Here is a 22,225-nt window from a genome sequence, read left to right as displayed (position 1 = left end):
AGATCAAGCTGGGAAGTCAAGTCAGCAGGTCCAGGCTGGGGTCAGCAAGATACATGGCCAAGCAGAGCATCGCTGCAGTGCCGGCTGGGAAGGAACAAGGAAAGGGCTTGTAAATGGAGCTCCCATGGTATGAGGGACAAAAGGAACCCTGGCAAAGCAGGAAAACCATGTCAGAGCTGACCTTCAATACAATGAGTGAAACCCTAGGTGTGCGGAAAGAGCTTGTGTATACCAGTGGTAAATCAGAGCTCTGACACGTGCCTCAATTGGCAGAACAGTTTTGAAGACTATGCAAGTACAATTATTAGGATATAATGGATTTTTCCAGCAGATGTATTCTCATCTCTAATAATTTAATGCATGTCAGATTTTGTTCCATCTTTTGAGTCTCTACTTGAAGACAGCATTAAAAGATTTGACTGGATTGAAGTATTGGAACATATTGCTTTGATTCCAGACATCAGGTCAGCTGCACCATTAAGTTGGAAAATTAGTTGATTTGCTGCGCTTTCTCTTTGGCAAATCAGCAATACAGTTGTTTTTTTTTAAATTGCTAACATACTTATGAGTACTTCCAGGTTTACTCTTTACAAATTTGTTCCACAGTTTTTGTGTGTGACTAAGAAAAGACCAACAGGCCTTTTCCTTTCAAAATGCTGTTTTTAAGTTTGAAGTGCTGTATTTGCCATTCTGCAGTCTTTTCAGTACCACAGCAATCATTCTTCATTTCTTGGGAATGATCACTAACCACTTAGAAATTCCTTGGCTAATTCCTTAAATATTTTACTGTAAATTTGTGCAGCTTGTGATGAATCATGTTCAAGTACTTTAAAAGCAACCACATTGCATCAATTGTGCTTTCATGCAGTATGTGTAGATACTTCATTGAAGATATTAGTGTTTTCATCCATAGTTTGTAAAGAAAATTATTTTTAAAAAACATTATTTTTTTCCCTTTAGTTTCTTTTATCAGTTCAGTCTGTATAAGAAGCTAGGGTTTTGTGATGCCTTGATACATACATCCGTGTGTACCTGTATTTCCCATTTGGAAAAAACAGGTAATGATTTTGAGTAGATACAAAGTACTGGTTTGAGTTCCTTTCTCTTAAGTGTCTTATTAGTGAATGAGTGAATCATGGAAATTCAGTGTAATAACTGAAAATTCAAATCCTCCGAACCTGAGTATTTCAAAACATAGGATTAACATCCCTTTGAATGCCTGTGTCATTTCCTAGATATTTAGTTGAGTTGACATTTACCTTAGGACATAATTTGGTCTTTCAAAATGATGACTGTGTAAGTGTCTTCATTCAACTGTGGTTTAATGTGCAAGGCTTGACCGGTAGTCTTTCTTTTAGAGTCTGGATTTGGTTTTGGTTGGTTGACTTAATGTGGTTTTCCACCTTTGCCTCTTCTATTTGCACAACACATGTACACACGCAAGTTTCCTGTTAGCTTAAGACCTCTGTCTTTTCAAAGTCTGTAAATGTGGTTTCTTCTATAACTCTAAGAGCTGCCTGATGAGAACCCTTTTACCAAGACTGTTTTCAAGATACAGACTCTGATGATTAGTATCAGTAAATTATAATTAAATTATCTTGGTGGATGTTAGGAACTGGCTTTCTTAATGAAACTAAGGAGAGTTTGAAGACAAATGTAAGATGCCAACAGATATTTTTAGAAGTACTCAGCTTCTGAAGTAAACTGCTTTACAACACTTCATTCATGTTTGTTCCCTGGGGCTTATATGACCTAGGATTTCACAGTATAAATGTTTTACATGAAATATAAATATTGGTACAGTGGTTGATGATGTACTTTGGGTGTTAACTGGAATGTATTTCCATTTTGTATACAAACAAACAGGTTTCTTTGAGTTCATATGATATGATAGGTATGAATTTTCAGCTATGAAATAGCTTCTAAGTAAAGAATGTGCCAGTGCCTTAACTATAGGTTCTGATATTGCTTCCTGAATGAGCCTGTAGTCTGAGCATGAATGAGTCCATCTATGACCATCTACAGTTTTTCAAAGCACCTGCAAAGCAGCTTCTTCTTTGGCTGAGAGTAAGAAGCTGCATACTACTCTCACACCAGCAGGCAGAGAACAGAAAGAGCGCCCAGTTATTTCAAATGTTGCAATGACTGTTTATGTACTCATTAAATACAGGTCTTGCAGTAGCTTTTGAGCTTCATGAGACAGACTGGGTAGTGATTCTTACTATCTAGGAAAATTTTTAGACTGTGTTTTTGTGATATTTTTCCAGATAAACAATGTGCAGTTCTTCGATTGGCCACTACTTGCTATCTTTTACTGTCTCCTTGGATTTTCTTTGACAAATGCAAGAGAAACTATGTTAATGAATAGAATTTGTTTATGTGAAAAACCTTGTGGAAATAGCATTGACTGAAATGAGATTTAATCTCACAATTTTAAATGTTAAATATAACATTTCCCAAATTGTTGCATTTGGAGGTCATGTAAAGAGATGTGTTGGATGCTTTCACCTTTATTAGTCATAGGTGAAGTCTTGGCAGCCATCATCTGTCTTTGAAGATACCATACATAGTATTTATAGTTACATAGGATCTGTGGCTTTCTGGATAGAGAAGGCTCACAACCCTCTCACTTCTGAATTGTTTTATTGCCGTGAAATTCTAAAACACCCAGCAGCATGTTAAGCAAAATTGAGGTTATTTTATTTGGCATCACTCCGTTGCCATGAGTTATTGAGTTGGCTGTTCAGAAGTACAATGAAGAATTCTGTGAAGGTGATAAGTGTTGTAAATAATCTGAAAGAAACTCTAGCAACACTTGTTTATAGTGTTGATGTGAACCCACAGTAAGCAGAAATACATGAATTATGAGTATTATGTCCAGCCTATGAAGGCTGTGAGTGTCCTTTGGGCGGACTGGCTTATCTCTCTTACATGGAAAGGTTGAGGGAGCAGGGCCTCTTTAGCTTGGAGAAGAGCAACTTGTCAAATCTTTGGGGTCTTGTATACAAATACCTTAAGGGTGGGTGTCAAGACAACAGGGCCCAATTCTTTTCAGTGGTGCTCAGCAATAGGACAAGAGCATCGGGCACAAACTGAAACACAGGAAGTTCCATCTGAATATGAGGAAAAACTTCTTTACTGTGAACGTGAAAGAGCATTGGAAGATGCTGCCCAGGGAGGCCATGAAGTCTCCTTCCCTGGAGATTCTCAAAACCCTCCTGAATGCAATCCTTTGCAACCTGCTGTAGATGAACCTGCTTTAGCAGGGTGGTGGACTAGATGATCTCCAGAGTTCCCTTTCAACCCCAACTACTCTGTGATTAAAAGGACTTAGAAATGTAATGGCATTCTGGTACATTTGCTAATATATTTCCCTGACAATGTAATTTCATCCTTTCTGCTGCCTTTCTTTAACTGGGAGATCAACTTACATGAATTCTTCGGCTCACATTAGGAATTTATTTTATTCTGAAGAATTTAGTAGGACAAATGATTGAGTCTTTCTTAAAGATATTTAAAATTACATGCTTGATTATTAGATCTTTTCTTCTAATACAATATTTTCATTTCTAACTCATTGTGAAATTGAATTAAGTGCAAACTGAGAATGTAATAATATCAGTAATCAAAAAACTTGAAATAGCAAATGCTTGGCATTTCAACTTTTCTAGAAATAAGTCTTGTTTTCCTGCTTAAACTTGTTTAAAAATAGACAGTTTCTTCTGCAAGTCAAGAATGTACTATCCCAAACCAATTTTTTATTATTATTGTAAGCATGAAGACACTGAGCTCCAAATGAGCTAAATTGGGCCAAATATGATGATATTTCTTGTCTATTAGGTATGACAGTTGTGGAAAACAGAAAATATTCTCTTTGACTTGGTACAGTCAGTGTGTACACATCCGAGAATAGGCATGCTTCTAAAATGTGTCTCTGCTTACAGTATTGCTTTCTGCCTTTACACATTAAACTGGAGAACCAGAATTGAAAAATAAAAAATGAATTGATTTTTCTTTTGGATACTTCTTCTCACAGATTCTTTCCATCATATGCTTCTCTCCATTGAACCACAGTTGTCTTACCTCACTGGAAATGCACTGATTGTATTTAGCCTGACAGGGCTCTGGTTCTACTTAAAGTCAGAACAAAGCATCAGCCTCTAGATGCTTATCTAGAGCTACAGTCAGAGATGCATCCAAAGTATTCCATTCATGATTCCTAACAGGGAATTAAGTTGACTCTTATGGTGAAATTTTCTTCTTTTGCTGCCACTATAATTTTGGTGTGCCCCAGATGATAAACTTGTAATAAAAAAAAAAAATCAGATACTAAACCACAGAACACTTATTTTTGTAACTGATGAATATGTAGATTGCATATGGAGCAGGAGTTAAAATCACCACTGCTTTTGTATTTAAATTTGTTGCTAACATTCAAGCAAGGTAGCCGAGATAGGGTCGATTGCAGTGGTTCTCTGGTAGCAATGTCTAGAGACTGCTGGCAGCACACCTTCTGCAGATATTAAAATGCATTATTCACATTTGTTCCAAGCAGGGCTTCTCAACACCTGGAGTGTGTGAAATAATTCTGCGTAGGTACTGCGAGTTGCTTTGGTGATAATAGAACATTTTTTTAGAAAGCCAGAGACACATCCTCTGGTCTAAAAATCGCAGCCTCAGCCATAATTGCCTCAGCAATACATGCATTGCAAATGTCTTTGTTGACAGAAACACAAAAGCTGTCACCATGAAAGGTGGTTTGGTGCCAGACCCAGGGTTAGAAACGGAGCAATATGAAAAGTGTTTTCATTTTCTTTATTTGCATTGTTCAGCGAAAAGTTTCTGTGCGAATGATAATACAACGTTAGAAACTGAGAACTCTGACAGGAGGGCTCTGTGTACTAAAATTGTTAACTCAAATCTGTCGTTCACTCTATAATAATACAATTTTAAAATTAATTATAAAATGAAACTTCTTGAGGTAAAAAAGTGATAAACTGCTTTTTTACCAGTTTCAAAATTTGTTTCATTCTTTTGTAATAAAACAGGTGCTCTGATATGGAGAAGGTATGATTGCAGTGTTTCAGCTGAAGGGCTGTACTGAAGACCACAACATGGCAACCTCTTCAGCTGGTTCAGTATGACCTGCAAATCATTTAAAAGAAAATAAAAATGAGGCAGCCTGGTTTAGATTTTTTTTTTTTTCGAAGAGGCCGACTTAATTTCAAAAACTTGGGTCCAATTCCTTTGGACTATAACTTTATTGTCTTTATTTGGGCTGTGCAAGGGACAAATTTCGGTTGTCAGTTCTGCATCCTGAATTGCAAAATGTCTCCTGGGACTTATAACAACCTTGTTTATATTTGAAACTGCAGCTTCTGCTAGGAAATTAAGCCATTTCATCCATGGGAGCAAGTGTTTACAGTGTCAGTTAGAAGGATTTTTAACTAAGGGATTATTTTGCCTTCTAATTGCATAATTTCTTGTTTGTTATTCATTAGTGCAGATATTTACTTCCCATTTTTCTATTTCAGTTATCCCATATGTCTGATGGAGTAAAAATTGTCTAATATTTGCTTTCTGAAGTATTTTTACTCTCTTCAGCTGAAACACCAACACAGATGTTCTTTTCTCTCTAATTAGCATATGTTTATATTTCTGTTAAATTAAGTAACTGCAATAGTGTGTATATAAATAGCACACAGCAAGTGTTAATGGCAAACTGGCTTGTCCTCTGAATGTTACCTTAGCCTGCAATAATTGCAAAATTATATGAGATTATATTCTGAATCCAATCCAAGTTCAGCTCAATCTTTTAGTATGTTCATATGAAAGATAGTTCAGGTTATTCCTGTTTAAATAGTTTATTGCTAGCTGTGTGGGTGTCCAGAAGATCCAGCTTGATCTTTGGCAGTAAGGGCAAAGGAGGGTGACTGTTGCCATTTTTGTAATTTCTTGTTTCTTGGGTGCCTGTAACTAGAGTTTGTTTGGTTTTTATTTTTCCAAAATGTGTTAGCATTTTCCACATTTCTTGTCCGCATGAAGAAGACTACTATACACGTATTCTTTATCCTATGGAGGTAAGGTGAATTTGGAACAAACCTGCTCTTTTTGGCCTTACACTAATGCATAGTACTTAAGGAACAAATTCATCCAAACTCTTGGTTTTTGGAGTTTCTTAGTAGTGCTAAAGAGCCTTCCAAATATCTTTGGTCTCTTCCTTCCTTGCTGTGATATTGTAACTTCTCAGTGGAGTAGCTGAGACCTAGAGGAATGGTAACTTGTCATGAAGTAGGAATGTAGAGGGCTGGAATCAAAAAGCTTTGAGGAGAACTTTGCTGCAGCTACTGTTGCCAACCAAAGATTTTATGTGGTACACCACAGCCTCTGTGAAGGCACACAATGTACCCTCTGAAGCAGTTTAGTCTAGAAGTTAGGCAATGTTAACTTGTTTATAATAGCTAAAACCTGGTGGGAATGCCTTTTGGCTTTTAAATACTGCATGCACCTTTTAAAAATGTATGATGTTCTGAAATTGAAGTATACTTAAATAAAAGGAAATATGTGGAGAGTGTGGTGAGATGCACAGATAAAAATGAAGAAAGGGTGAGATGTGGTCACGGCACAGCTCCCATTGACTTCACTGGGTTCCTTTGGTAACTAATTTTTTTTTTTAATTACAGTAACCACTTTGTGTAATATTAAGTATGTTTTACATTGATTCAGTATGTTGATATATTTCATCATCTTTGTACTTGCCACAGCTGGCTGGAATCCCACTCTGCACTGAAACAGGATACGCAATCTACTTGGAATCGGTGCAGAAATTGTGTGCAGACATCTGCCCAGCCATCTTTAGCTCTCTTAGGAAAGGAAGCTGCTTTCAGCATGGGTGTTTTGTGCTTGACGTTAGAAATGCTCCTGTTTATTCACCCATTTATGATCTGACTGAAAGTAGCAGGAAACATATGTGAATAAAACTGTCTGTGTACACCACTAGGGGATTCTTAGCCTGTTTCTGGTTACCTTTGAATGTCACTGATAAAATTTCTGAACTTGAACATTCTCCCCCAAATGGGTATGTCCTATAAGTTCCTGCAAGATCCTGTGAGCAGAATTGCACCCCCTTTCACAGCAGTGGAGAACTGCTTCAGGTGACAGTTTTCAGAAACTACTGTGAAAGGTGTCAAGTGTGTTGCAGCTTCTTACTACACCTCTATAAAGCTGTAGATTCTTCTGAAGTAGATTTGTGAGGAGGCGTGTGGCAGAGCGCTAACAGAGTTGGCTGTTCTGTGTGGGAGTCAAGTCTGCAGTAGAATATAGGTAGTTCTATTTTTGTCTCCTCTGCAGTATTTTTTCCTCCGCTTTCATGGTGAGAACTCTCCTCCTGTGATTTCATTATACATATGTGCATGATTCTCCATTCTTACAAATGTAGCAGAGGAGAGAGAGACTGTGGTCCCATTTTAAGAAACCTAAAGAGTTTGCAATTCTGCAGCTGGCAGTTAGCATCACTCAGCTAGAACTTACAGCCATAAATGTCATAACTTGCAGCTCTGAAGGCTCCTATTCTGTTTAAATGCCAAGTGAAACAGATTAGTGGAACTCAAATTGGTTTAATCTAATCTCTTTAATCTTTCTTTGGGTTATGTTTATCTTCTTTACACTGGTGTGGACTACTAGATACATTCATGCAGTCAGAGTGAGAATCTCAGCAGAGGGATAGTGTCTTGTCAAACACTTTTTGGCTGGTCCATGATTGAGTTTTTCTTTCTGCTGTTTCCTTCTTCTTTGCAACCTGTAGCACTCTCACTGTCATTCTGAGCTTCCTGCAGCCACCTACTTGCAGGAGGGATAAGAATTTCTGCATGTGAGCTGTCACCTTGGTCTGCATCTACTGTAGCATTTCAGACCAGATCTAGAATGTACTTTTGAAGGGAATTTCCTTACTGCAGTTCAGTACATATGCATCTATCTTAGGATGAGAGTGAAGTGGATGTTCCCCAGAAGCCCACCTAATTTGTGCTCTTTGATAATTCCTTCCCTGAGTCTAGGTTAGACCTGGACTGAAGTATCAGTTCCTAAATGCTTAGGACAGGGCACACCAGGGCATTGCCAACACCTAATTCATTTTCCACAGCTTGCTAGTGCAGACATCCTTCAATAGAGTTAGAGATCAGTTTTATCTACAGCTGAATTCCGATTCCATCTGGGCCTCTTTTTGTAACTCCAGTGGAATGTGATCAGCAACTATTACCAAGGCTGTGCCCAAATTCCATGTGACAGTTACAGGATATGTCCTATGACCACCAAGAATTACCTTTGCCTATTAAGTGCAAGACAACTTCCTAGCATTGACATTGCAATACCTTTGTGAAATAAAAAGGCTGGAAAAGCTTGTGTTAGTTAAAGGATGCATAGCATGTGTGACATAACTCTAGGGACACAATCCTAGTTCTGGTTATTTCTAGTAAGACAGATAAGTATTTTGTAAATATATATATATAAAGTAAAATACATGTAATAAACTTGTGTTCAGAATTTTTCGAAATAGATTGAAGTTGTATTAACCTATGAAGGAGTATGGAGAGTATTTTAAACATTTTTGGCAAGTTATCTTTTCTGTCTTTATAACTCATAAGTATGTACATCTGTATTATGTCTTAATATTATATTTGTTTACTGCAGGGAGTTGGGAAAAATAAGGTTGTTGACAGATTCCTTCATCTTCTAAACAGACCCAGAGAGTATTTACAGCTGCACAGGTAAGAATGTGTTAGATTTCCATACTTTTTGGTTTTAATCAAATTTCTCATGTTATTAAAACTCATGTTTCTGAAATTAATGTGTTTTTACTGTTTGAACAAAGGCCCCCTAAGTGGCACACAGACCACAGGAATGTGTCTGGCAGAGGCAATAAGCTGACAGGTTGAGGAGTGGGTGCAAGAATGTGGTGCAATCATCTTGTTTGATACACGAGGAAGTAGAAGTGTGCTGATGCTAAACTTTGTTCAAAAAACAAGTTATATTTTGCTGTCATTTCTGGAAAGATTTCCCTAGCATGCAGTATTGTGTGAGGGAAAAATTGTTTGAATATATCACTCATCAGACAAGAAACATTCTACATAGTAAAGGGTTTTTGGCTTTTTTCCTTTGGCACTCCTGCTAAGTGCATGTATTTCTTTCTCACCCATAAGAGTTTGGATTAGAAAATTACATCATAAGCTAAAAAACAGACTTCAAGACAACAAACCAACTGAAAACAATTCAAAAGCTGAAATAATAGGAAATTATCTACCTGCTTTTTATAACATGAACTTGAAACTAATAAATGGAAATAAAGAATAAATATACCTAGAAGACTCATTTTCAATTGAACTGAATCCCATTTCAGCTTCGTTCCTAATCTTTATCTCTTTGTCTTCAACTTCCTAGCTTCATCACTCTGTCTCTTTCCATAATCACTGTTTTTTAAATAGTGCTAATGAAAATGTTGATCTTCGGTATTTTGCCCATTAACAGCCTAGTCTCTGTAACACTTTGTCTCTCACTTTCTCACCCAGATTTTTGTCTTCAAGTGTCTTGTACTTGTATTCCTGATACTTGGATAGCTCTATCTCATTACTTTTCTACTGCTGTGTCCTTTATACTCCTTATTCTAGACTTCCATCACTTCTATATGAAATACTGCTTTTGTGACCTCCTACTTTCAGCTTTGCATTAACTTTCCTGCTTGGAACAGCTACCCACTTTGTCTGGATAAAATACACTGTGATTCTTGCAAATCCCAATTATGTCACAAAGTACTGCACTATTTTGGTCCTTTTCTGTGTTCTCCAGTGATGAGGCAGATCAGTGCTTAATATGAATTCATATAGCTCAGGAGAACATTGTGTAAGCACCATGTTTGGGGTTTTCATGCAGCTGTAGAATGTATAAATTCTACATGCTAGTTGAGACATCACTAGGAAGAAAAATGTGCATTTATTGTCTTGTCAATATAGTGTTCTGCAGTCTCTATAAGGTACTGCTTGTGATTACAGGGGTTTGGAGAGAGGTTGAAGTAGAAAATGAAGGAGAAAATGATGAGTAGTCCTATGCAATTATAGAAAAATAATTTATGAATATAACAAAATCAGAAATTTCTATTTTCTGGGTAGTATTTTGAAATGCTATGTGAAGAACTTAGTCTATATAATATTTTGGTTATACTTTACAGGGTGTTTAAACAAGGATTAGAGTATTGTTAGTGCACTCTTCTGGATTCAAAACAAAGTAAGAGCAAGTTTACAAAAAACCCAAACAGTTTCCTAGTAAGCTTTTACATACTTTGTGGGGGAGATTCAGTCAGTAGCTTATAGCATAGATGTACTTTATTAAAAAATATTCTGGAATGTGCACTTCATCTTGACGTTTCTTCAGATTTCCTAGCTAGCTACCGTAAGTACCTTTAAGCATGCCAAGGAAAGTACTTCTAAATATGATGCTTTTAATGATGCTTGTATACCTGAATTACAGATCTTGACAAATTCATTAGGGTGGGGTTTTTTGTTGGTTTGGAGTTTTTTACTGTCTTGATGAAAGAATGTAAGGAGTTCTGCTGTTCTAACTCTACGTATGTTCAATGACATACAAGCAGGGAGTATTTACCTTAGAGGCAATAAGCTATTACGAGGAGTCATTTTAAAATCTCACATTTTATGTCTTGTACTTCAAGAGGATGAGAGGAGATAAAAGACAGAAAAAGGGACATCTGTATTTACTTACTCTGCAACTGATTCACATGGGAAGGGTCAGCCTGACCTAAAGGTTTTGATTGCTTATGGAGGCTATAAATCCTTTCTCTTAGCATTTCCTACAGCATCTCATTGAGAAGTTTTATATTCTTGAAATTTGTAAGTTTTATCAATCATTTTGATACCATAAAGCAGAAAATCTTAATGGAAGGAAGCTGCAATTAGATTCAATAATGGCAGAAATTAAAAAAATATGTATTTATTAATTATTAAAAAAATTGGCTGCTTTCTCTTGCATACTTCCTAATATTAGCAGCTGATCAGGAGTTGACCAGCTCTCTCATTGCATTCATTGTGGGGTTATGGAAACAGGTAATGTGGCACAGGCTCAGCACAGCCTCTTCCTAGGACTGCCCTTATGAAACATTTTACTGCTTTTCTGTGTTAAGGAAGAACTTCCATCTGCCAGGATTTCCCTGTCCCTCCTTTCCTACAAGAGTAAGTTTCAGCAGAGAAATTCCAAATTTTGTTTACCCTCCTGGTATGGTGGTCTCCATTTTGTTCACCCGGGCACACCAGCTACATGTTACAGAATAAACAACAGCTTTATTTTGTCTAATATCAAAGGACTTTTAAGAGTTCTTATAGAAATTAAACATGTACTGGTTTTACAGGCAGTAACTAAGAAACTGACTGTAAGAAAATTTGATGTTCTCCAAGCTAACGTAACAAGTATTTGTGTTGCTCCTAAATTAATGAACTCTAGAAAGCCTCAATATTTTATGAACCTTTCTGTTACTACTTTTGCTATCTCTCCTGTGAGTGATGTGGAAAGAATTTTCCAGTGGTTCCGCACCAAAATCTGAAGTTAAATTTGGTAGACTAAATTATTATTTCATTAAATCAGGGAAATAATTTTCATGGAAACTGATAATCATAGAATGTGCTGAGTTGGAAGGGAACCACTAGGATTCTCAAAGTCCAGCTGCTGGCCCTACACAGGACCAAGAGTCGCACCATGTGCCCGAGAGCATTGTCCAAACGCTTCTTGAACTCAGACATATGGTGAGCACTTCCACGGGGAAGCTCTTTCAGTGCCCAACCACCCTCTGAGTGAAGAACCTTTTCCTGATATCCAAACTAAACCTCCCCTGACACAGATTGAGGCCATTCCCTGGCGTCACTGGTCACCACAGAAAAGAGTTCAGTGCATGCTCCTCTGCTTCCCCTCACAAGGATATCTTGCTTTATTATTCTTTATTGTATATTTATGTTTCATTACATCTTGTTTTTTTAATTCCCTCATGATATCTTGCTTTGACTTTCAAAGTCTCTGAAACCAAGAAGATTCCACAGAAAGAAGGAAAAAAAAAACTTTAGAGAAAACTCAGGCAAGAAAATATGCCCTGTTAAGACTGTAAAATCCTTCTTAGCACTGATGAGAGCAATAGATAAGTATAAAACTGTAAGCTCCCAGCTCTCCTACATAAAAATGTCAGAAGAAAGTATCATGGACTCTAAATAGTTGTCTCCTTTGATATGATCAAAGAAAAAAGAGATTAATTTTACTTCTCTTATCATCAAATTGCTAACTAATTTTTCACAAAGAATGATTTTCCTGGAGTAAGATGTTCTTTATCTGTCATTTAAACATTTAAGTTTACATCTATTTGGAATTAAGTCATACTCTCAAGCTGCGTTTTATATTTCAATTAGAATGATTTTTCCTCCTTGCAATTACTATTTTTGTGATGACTATATATACAGAACTACAGCATTTATCCTTCTGTTTTCAGTTCAAGCTTGATTTATTGTTCCAGTTTGGGGATTTTGGAAGGATTTTTTTGTTTGGTTGGGTTTTTTTTTGGTTTTGTGGGGATTTTGGGGATTGTGAAGAGACTTCTGATAGGAAGCTTCCTGAAAGCCTAGGTTCTGACTAGGAAGACGTAAACTTTAGTGACACAATTTTTATGGTAGTTTCTGGTGGTATAAATTAGGTGCTAAATGTGGAGAGGCATGTGGATTAATATCTATACATCGAGTTTTTTGGAGTCATATGTTGTTATCTGATCTTAGCTTTCATCAAAATTAAAAAAATACACTGCTATGCTTAATACAAAAGCAAAAAAATAAAAGAAATATTTAAATGTAGTTTATTCTCATATACTAATTTAGGCAGCTAAAAACAACTGGAAACATACTGGGGAGAACAAGACCTGGGAAAACTGTCACCGCTGTTCTGCTAGTGTTGGATTTGCTTTAAGTCACATAGCCAAAAAGATCTACTGGTAACATGAAATCTCTGAAATTACCATCTGCCATCATGAATTGTGCTCTTAATTGCTCTGATAGCAAACAAGAACCTCTCTGTCTTGACAATGCCTTTACAAAAAATTAATTGCAGAACATCTGTGTTTGAAGAAATGTGTTCGGTTCAGGAAGGCATGAAGTTCATTTTTGTATATCAAAACCTTTTCTTTAAAGTTTGGTGTACATTGTGCTCCTTGATTTTTTGAGGTAATCAAAATCTGGACGCTGGACACTGTCTTGAGTATCTTGACTCTATGTGGCCCTCTTTAGCAGAGGGGTTGGACTAAATGACTTCCAGAGGTGCCTTTAGACCTCAACCATTCTGATTCTGTGATTTAGCAATTTCTGCAAGGTAGCAGCTGGATGACCCCTAGCTCTTGTTCTAGGTGTGTTGTATAAATATTGTAGTCTTCCAAAAAAAAAAAAAAGAGTTAAATTAATTTATCTTATCTTTGTAAAATTTTATAATCCAGCAGTGGTTGTTGCATGGGAGGAAGCCATTTGCACTGTCCTTAGCTGATGCTCAAACGTGTTAGTATGAGCAGTAGTCAAAGTTGTGAGGATTAAGAAACAGCTTCAGACTCAATATTGTTTTCAGAACAGTGTGTTAATGAGATTAAATTTAATAACTTCTAGATTATTTATTTATTGTTATGATACACATGTAAATAATGAGTGGTTGTTAAGCAGAAGTTTCTCCGTTGTGTTTCCAGCTTCATGCTGTGTCAGTGACAGATTAGCTGTAGCAAATGCAAAATTTGGAGCTCACAGTCTCCTCTGCCACCTATCACAGACATTCCTCTATACAATTGAAAATGACCAGGAGTGAAGAGTACTGATCCTTTTCTGTTGTGATGGGAACTTGAGAACTAGTGGGAGAACTGGATCCCTCCTCTGAGCTACTAAAGATGTGGCCACTGAAGTCATGATAAGTAAAGTTAGTCAACTTCAACTCTAATGTTTTCAGTGTATAGATCTGCATAAGAACATCACCATCACTTACAGAAATAGAAGCTTTTGATGTGTAGACTGCAGTGTAATCTACATCAATAATTTATTGATGCCTATGAATGGATTTTCTGCTGCTCAAAACGTCAGTGAATCTGCAGATGCGAAATGATTCGTTTCACTCCATTGTTCTCCTTTTGTGTATCAAGAAAATAATCTTCTAGGAAATTAGTTTATTGTGAAAAAAGATAATATGAATCTTCATAGAGTCATATGACAAAGAGAGGGAATGTTTTTTAGTGTGTGAGAGTTGTTCTCTATGAAGTCAAAAATGTTAGAACAGCTTGTAAATATGATGTGATACCTTTTCTTGAAATAGAGAATGCAGGAAGTTTTCTTCTTTAGCTTTTGATAAAACAGGTTTAGCCCTAAATTAGCCATGTTAAGTCTTAGTTCTCCGTTTGATATCTTTTTCTTACAAGTTGAGATAACTTATTTTTCTAAGCATTTACATATACACTGCAGCAATTTATCTTTGTTGTAAATGTGATGTTTGACACTATCAGTGGAATACTAACTGCTTTGAAATTCTATTTTGTATCTGATGATCTTACTATTCTCTTTCAGGATACTACACTACCTTGTTCTATGTGTCCCAATGCATTTCCTTACAAAGAATTTGCTTAAAACATCTTGATTTGATGTCACATCTTCCTGTCAGAGTTACTATATTTATTCTAGTGACTGATGATTGGAAAGTGTGATACAGGGTTCATTTAAAAAATCTACTCCATTTTCTGTTGTGCCTTTTCTAGTTCCCTAATAAATGACAGTAATCTGATTATCTGTTTTCCAAAACTTACCTGAGTTTGCATATATTATCCTTTTCAAAACAAACGTAATTTTGCTGTGATCTTTAACAATCCAATTAATGAGGAGTTTGAGGTAGGAAAATGAGCTTATGGTGTCCCTACAAGCAATACTTCCTACAAACTGTGCATTAATCTTTAGATCTTAATTTTCTTTCCCTCTTTTTCAGCACATGTAATAAGTATAAAATCTAATTATCTGTTTCCCTTATTGAGATAATTTAAAACTACCCTTTCAGCTTTATTGACTTCAGATTTTTTAAATTCTAATTTAAAAAGCTGTTTCAGAAGAAACAGTTTCCTTTGCCCAAGATACAGGTGGATACTAGAATTATATTGTACTTGTTCTCAGAATTGCATTTGATTATCATCTCTTGAAAGAATATAGGACCACATGAAATAAGTTAAATGCTGATATAGCTCTGTACGTCTGTTTTTAAACATGAACAATACAGAAAAGCTATCGCCATCGTGGGCTCTTGAAGGAAGTGTCCTATAGCTGCACTGGTTTATTTCAGTTGAGCACAGCAAAGGCAGGGGAGATGTTGTATTGTTTTGTTGTTTGTTGGCAGCCACAAAACAAAAGTCTAGGTAATTTTTCCTCATGATTCATGAGTCATTAATTTTTAATTTTTTTTAATATTGTACTTTATATTGTGTGCATTATTCTTTATGTAGGTCATGTTAGCAAATAAGTAATAAGATGATACATTTTTGTAATGAAGATTTATGTTGTGAAGCCCTGAGTGCTTGACTATATTATAGGTGTCTTTATAGTTTTTACTTGGTTTTTTGCCTGTTTTCTTAAATACATTTTCAGCCAATACAGAGTTGCAATGCAAAGCTTCCAAGATTTCATGCCAGCCGATGGTCCCTGTTTCCAATGTTAGCTTTTCATAAGCTGGCTGACTAGCTCTGTTATTGTCAGATTCCAGGCGTTAGAAAGCTGCTTAGTTTTTCTTTTTTTGTAGGAATTGAATTCAGCTTTAATATCCTGCTGCATGGCTGTTACAGAGAAATAGCTCAGGTTAGAAGACCCTGTTGTTTCATTTTTCTCTAAAGTTGAAGTAAGAGTTTCTCACTGTTTACTCAATTAAATGTATTCTTGCAAGCAATAAGGGAAGCTGCAGGGTGTCATGTTTCCCCATTTATGGATTTTACAAGTAGGGTGAGTGAATTTTGAATCTTGTTTTGGCAGATGGATCACATACAAGTAATTTGTAATTCAGATTTAAGCATATACCACGAATTAAACATAATTCCCTTTGACCTTTCTTCTGCCACCTGCAGTCATATTGAGTACCTTTATAGTCAAAATAATTTCTTGCATTTTAAACAAACTTATGTCCTGCTGAGTAGCTGTAACAGCCTAGCAGGGGAAAAAAAAGGTGAATTTAATTATCAGTTCCTACAGATAAGTCAAAAAGCCTTTACAGGGTCATTTTTAAGAGAGCAATGAGACATCTGGTCGACTTTTCAGATATTTCAGAATTTCCTAAACATAGCAGTCAGGTCATGCAATGCAATGGTTCTGTGATGGGTTGACTAAAGAAATTAATTTGTAAATGTTAACATCATGCAGATTGATTCCTTGTGTTGGGATTGCCGGCTCTTCATCAGGATAATCCATGAGTGGATTAACTGACCAATTAACAGCTTCAAATGGCCTTTGGACTAATTATTTTTCAAATACTCTTTCAAATTAGGTCACAGCAGATGGGTATATTCATGTCTGATTGACATGTAATTAAGAAGAAATATGTATCTATGTACATAGGTATTTAGATAATAAATGCCTCACAGAAATGAAGAATTTCTAGAGCATACACTCTATGTCTCTGGTTTTTTTTTTTGCAACTACCATGAAGTTTTGTGCGGTGAATCAGAAGGCCAAACCTGAGCTTGGTTTATATAACCTTGTTACCGTGAGCAGGGACCCCTAGAACACAAGGTTGCCTTGCACAAATTATCTCTTACCCTTTTAGCCTCAGTGTAAGTACATACAGAAGCCAGGACTGTATTCTTCTGCACTTGTCAAGATGGAGTAATTCCAGGGAATGTGAGTGTTTGTGATGTCAGCTGGGGCCTGACACTGTGTTCTGTATTAGGGCACAAGCCTTCCTGGGAACTCAAATCTTCAATTAAAGCATTGGAACACCTTTTGTTAAACTAGAGGATAACGACTAACTCTCTGAGGTTGATGGAAATTTCTCCTGACACAATTCATAGTTGTTCTCCGGAAGGAAGGCATTGCTGTCAGTGAAACAGAAACTGTCACAGCAGTATGTTTGAGTCAGTCTGCAGACCTCAGAAATAGCTGCCTTTAGGGTAAATAATGCAGCAGTAGCAAAAAATAAATAAAAGACAGCAATAGGAGCTAATAAAAACCATGAGAAGAATTCACAAAAGTCCTACTATGAATTGAATGATCCTGTCAGAGGAGTTGCTATATTTCAGTAGTAAATATTTCTTTTTTTTTTCTTTTTCTTTTTTTTTCTTTTTTTTTTTTCTTTTTAAATGGAACATTTGTGAGAATGGCTTCCTTGATAAAAGTGATAGTACATTCTTAAGAAAGACATTAGAGAGCTTTTCATATTTTTCTTTTACAATTAGGAGAAGACAAAATCAGTTCAGTTGAGTAAGATGACAGTATGTCAGATAGTTTTTCTCACTCTACATTCCTACAGTCTTGCTTCTTTGTGTCAGACCTGTTTTCATTGCTGAATGTTATGAAATTGGAAGGTTTTGGTATTCATGTCTTTGTTAGAGCCTGTTAGTTATTATTAAGGTGCTATTGTTATTAAGTGAAAGTGAGTTGGAGTTTTTAGTTCCTTTCCTGTGGGAATTTTGAGTGCCAGATTTATTTTGCATTTAGGAAATGCTGCTTGCTATGTTGTTCAAAAATATTTCAGACCTAGTGTGTTTTTATTTTTCTGTATTTCAGCGCCTTTATATTTACGTAACTCATTAAAAAGTGGAAATTTAAGAAAAAGCCCTAAGGAGATAATTTCTTTTTAGCCATTTTTTACTGTGTTTGGATCATAGTAGGTTTCTGAAGAACAGAAATTAATGATATATAAGTGTATAGCATATGATTCTGAAAGGAAAATAACATTGATCTGTCGTAACCCTTGTAAAATCATTCATACATGTCTGAATGTAATAGCCTAAGCAAATACAGGAGTTTCACATACACTTAAATTGTCAAGCCAATGGAATTTATATTTGACTTACATTTAACTTCTGTAATACGCTGCCAATGCCCCAGTGTATTTCCTTAAATACTAAGGCCAACTATCAACAAAGCAGAAGAAAGATAAAATAAGAAAAAAATTACAAGATAGATTCAGGATGTCAATTTTTATTTTAGTTTGATACCTTCTGTATTTTTTTTGATTGTGCTACTTTTGTAATAGCACTTAAATGAACAGTAAACTCTTGTAGTGTTTATTTTCCCCAAAAATGTGTCAATTCTGTCTTCTCTGAAGAATGAGATCATCCTTAGGATTTGTGTGGGCTGCTGATTATTATGGAATACTAAGCACAATTTAGTATTCCGTATTAGGGGGTTGTAAGTAATCTCTGCAGAGCCAGAGGATTAACTCGCTCAGCAAAAGTAAAATACTATTTCATGTTACAGTAGAATATCATCTGACATTTTTGTCTTTTCTTGTGTCATCACCTGTGTGACAGCACATCACTAGAGATCTTCCTTTCCTGATGTGTTTTGTTCACTTTATTGTTTTTCATTCATTGTCTCCTAAATGCAAATTTATAATCTGTAAAGCATCCTGTAATTCATCTTCCTTTATGTTATTCTTGCCTATCCTTGGGTCCTCTCATTTTCTCACCTTTCTATTACTTTAAAGAGATCACAGTTCAAATTTGACAAATTCTTCCCCTTTTACCTTGTATTAATTCCTCAGAACATTTTTCCTTGAGTTATTTCTGACTAATTAGTACCTATGACTGTGACCTTCAAATACTCTAGCATTTGACTTACGCATTTTAAAATTCTTCTGCATCTGCAACTTTATAGGCTTGAACCAGAAATGTTAACTGATAGTAACATTTGGGGAGGCTGATACATACAATCTGAAAATTTAGTCCCTAAATAGTGTGTGTTCAAGAAAGAAAAATCATTGGTTAGTTGTTATTTTTGGATCTGTTATTGATTTCTCTGCCCAGCGTATAAATTGCCTAGACACACAGGATGACAGTAGAAGCTTTGTTTTTGTGTCCACAGTAGGATTTCTAAGATAACAGATTAGTGATACTGCTTATTTTAATGATTTAATAAATAATATGCTGCAAGTACATACAATGTTAATATAACTATTTGGGGCAGGGTTTCCTACTTGTAACAGGGTTAATTGAATTGAATGTGATCCCATCTTTGTAACCTTTCCCTTTCTGGATTAAAGTTCAGATGAAGTAGCTAAACATTCAAAGTTTCTCTTTCTGCCCTCTACTTTATTTCTGTGCATGTAAACTGTGGGATAAATCAGTTGTGGGCTTAAAACTAAACAAGAAATTATTAGTGATTAGGGACAGAAATCCTGCTGACAGCAGTTTCAAATAAAGGAAATGTGCAAGTTATCCTCTCAGTTTAAAACTGTATTTGGAAGCTGGCCACTTAATAGTGTGCTGCTAACAGTACTGTTTGATTTCCTGTACCCATGGAGCTTATCAGAATTGTTGGTTTTACAAGGTGTTGCAAAATTAAAGTTAGAACTAAGTGGGTGTTTGAAAGAGTGAATCAGCTAGGCTTAAGCAAACAGTTTTGTTGCACAGCACAGCTGTGAAAGGTAAGAGATTTTTGTTGTATCAAATGTTACATACAGTGCAAAGGTTACCAACCTTACCAATGGACCAGTATGTGGATCTCAAGCAGCATTAAGAGAGGTTTTCGTGATGGGTTTTGTCCTGTGATCAGCCCATCATTCTTTTGACACAGATGAATCCAAATTTTGAAATACAGGAGGAAAGGAATGGTAAAACCATCTTGCCCTAAGATTGAATTTCCTGTTGCCCATTAAAGCATGGGAGTCATGGGGACATTCTGTCATGACTCAGGTCTGGATTATTCTCTAGCTCATTGGTCCATCTGAACCCCAAAGTGGGTTCAGAAATGAGGTTGGTTATACAGATCATGGCAAAGGTCTGGGCAAGTACTTTATACAATCACTTAAACTTTCCCTGGGTTATGGACATAATTTATGTAGGTGAATCCATTGTGGTGATGTCTGTTGCTTCACCTTTCTGAATTGCAACTGTTTTTTTATTTATCTGTGCATCCAGTGGTGGTTAAAATAGATTAAATAGTGAAGATTAAGCAATATTCTCATTATAGATTTTACTTAGCACTATTTTAAATTTGAAGAAAAGGTAATTGAGCAATTCAAAGACAAATCAAATTTCAGAAAGAAACTGCTACTGGAGCATCTGTCCCATCTAAGAGCTTATACTGGTCATGATATAAAATGTAGCAAGCCAGTAGGGCTTAGAACTAAAAATAATTGATTTTAAGAATTCCACATGATAGGTTGTTGGATTTGTTTGTTTGTTTGTAGGTTTTTTGGATGATGATGTGTGGAGAAGAACAGCTAGATCAGTAACAATTCCTGTTTGTCATATAAATGACAGTTTCAGCATACTTAACTAGAAATAGTAACATCAATAATGTGCCTGCATACAAAAAATAATGATTCTCTTCTCAGGGGTTTTGTTTTCAGGGTTTATGAGAAATGGAGAACTACTGTGAAAGTCCTGGCAGAGGCAGGAATATTCACATTTGACCACTAAGTGGGCACACTTGTTCTCAGTTATTCAAGTAAACTAAAAAATATTTTTTTTCCTCTTAGAAAGAGACTATTCAGTTTGTCATTTATTCATATTGCATTTTACTGTAGCTCACATTCCTTTGTATTTTTAATTAATACCATCTGTTTTTCCACATTTCAGGGATACCACTGTACAAAGCCTTACCCTACAACCTTCTGTAAAGGATGGTCTTATTATATATGAAGACTCACCGCTGGTCAGTAGTAACATTTGGATTTTATATTTGGAAATGTTTTTGATTTAAACTGTTGGTGATTTGATTTTTCATGGCCCAGTGAGTGAGTATAGTAATAAACATTTTAATAATTTTTATTTGGTCACATTGGTCACATTTGCTGTGCCAAATGTGAATAAGATGATGATCTTGGGAGTCCCCACGTAGAAAATTAGTATGGAAGATAATTTAGTATTAACTTGACACATTTCAACTGGTAGAGTGGTATTTGCCTCCTACTCCTTTGTAGCACCTCACACCTACATGCGAAGTTGGGCTTCAAACAGCTCTTGCAGCCATTCTTCAGTTCTTTCAGCTACATGTTGAAAGTCTAGATGCAAACTGGCTTTGCGCCTCTCTGTCTGCACTTGAAGTCATTCAGTCAGGCTCCTCACTTCCCTCGCTTTCCATCCTTCTCCAGGAAAAATGGAAACACCCAACTTTCTTGTCTCACCTGCCTCCTCTTCCTTCTGTTGTGGTTTGGTCACAGCTTGTCCCTGTTCTGAGTCCCTTTCTTGTCTCAGTGCCACTGAGGTGTCGCTGCTGCTCACTGAGAAATCAGTAATGCAGCTCCTTGCAGGGTTTTGGCCAGAAGTGATGTTATGATTCCTTTCTCTTCTAGGTAAAAGCAGTGAGGTTCGGACATATTTTGGTAATTGATGAGGCTGACAAAGCACCAACAAATGTTACCTGTATCTTAAAAACTTTAGTAGAAAGTGGGGAAATGGTTTTGTCAGACGGAAGGCGAATTGTTGCCAGTAAGTAGAGCAAAAGCGTTTTCATAATTTACAGTAAAATGTAACATGTTGCTGGTTTTCAGTTGCTCAGTAGCAACACAGACCATTCCAAATGGATAGTTTGTTGCTAAGAAGTTAACAATTAAAGAATTTACAGTAATTTTCTCTACTACTTTTGCAATAGTCACTATGGTTTTTTTAAAATTAGCATTCTTGTGAAATTTGCTGAAGAATTATAAAGAACCTTAACCCAGAAAGTGTAACTTGACCTCTCTGCTTCTCATTCACCATAAGAAATAAAGATCTAGTTGAGAAAATTATGATCTTGGTTATGCCCAGCTGGACATTTGGGGTATCATTGGATCAGGTCTAGAAGGAAGATATTATATATATCTAGGTCAAATTGTTAAGGGTTTTATCTAATCAAATATTGCATATGCTTACTTGATTATATGCTTACTTCATTGTTTAAATATGTCCTGTAGGATGAGGCTATCTGTAATTTGATGGAATTTAATTCATCTGAGTTCCATGAAATAAATATTTTTCGTTATTTTTCAAAAAAAG

General features: G+C 36.0%; 1 protein-coding gene across 1 annotated transcript in view; it reads left to right on the top strand.

Moving 5' to 3' along the window:
* Window positions 1-22,225, top strand: part of VWA8 (von Willebrand factor A domain containing 8) — a 168,820-nt gene that overhangs the window by 64,212 nt on the left and 82,383 nt on the right. The window contains exons 20-22 of the mRNA XM_031056817.1: window positions 8,689-8,765; window positions 20,828-20,903; window positions 21,544-21,679. Coding sequence (XP_030912677.1) covers window positions 8,689-8,765; window positions 20,828-20,903; window positions 21,544-21,679 — 289 coding nt within the window. The remainder of the gene's footprint in view (window positions 1-8,688; window positions 8,766-20,827; window positions 20,904-21,543; window positions 21,680-22,225) is intronic.

Source organism: Geospiza fortis, unplaced genomic scaffold (genome assembly GCF_000277835.1).
Source record: "Geospiza fortis unplaced genomic scaffold, GeoFor_1.0 scaffold194, whole genome shotgun sequence".
In the NCBI taxonomy this organism is placed as follows: Eukaryota; Metazoa; Chordata; class Aves; order Passeriformes; family Thraupidae; genus Geospiza; species Geospiza fortis.
This window is presented reverse-complemented; position numbering and strand designations above follow the sequence as displayed.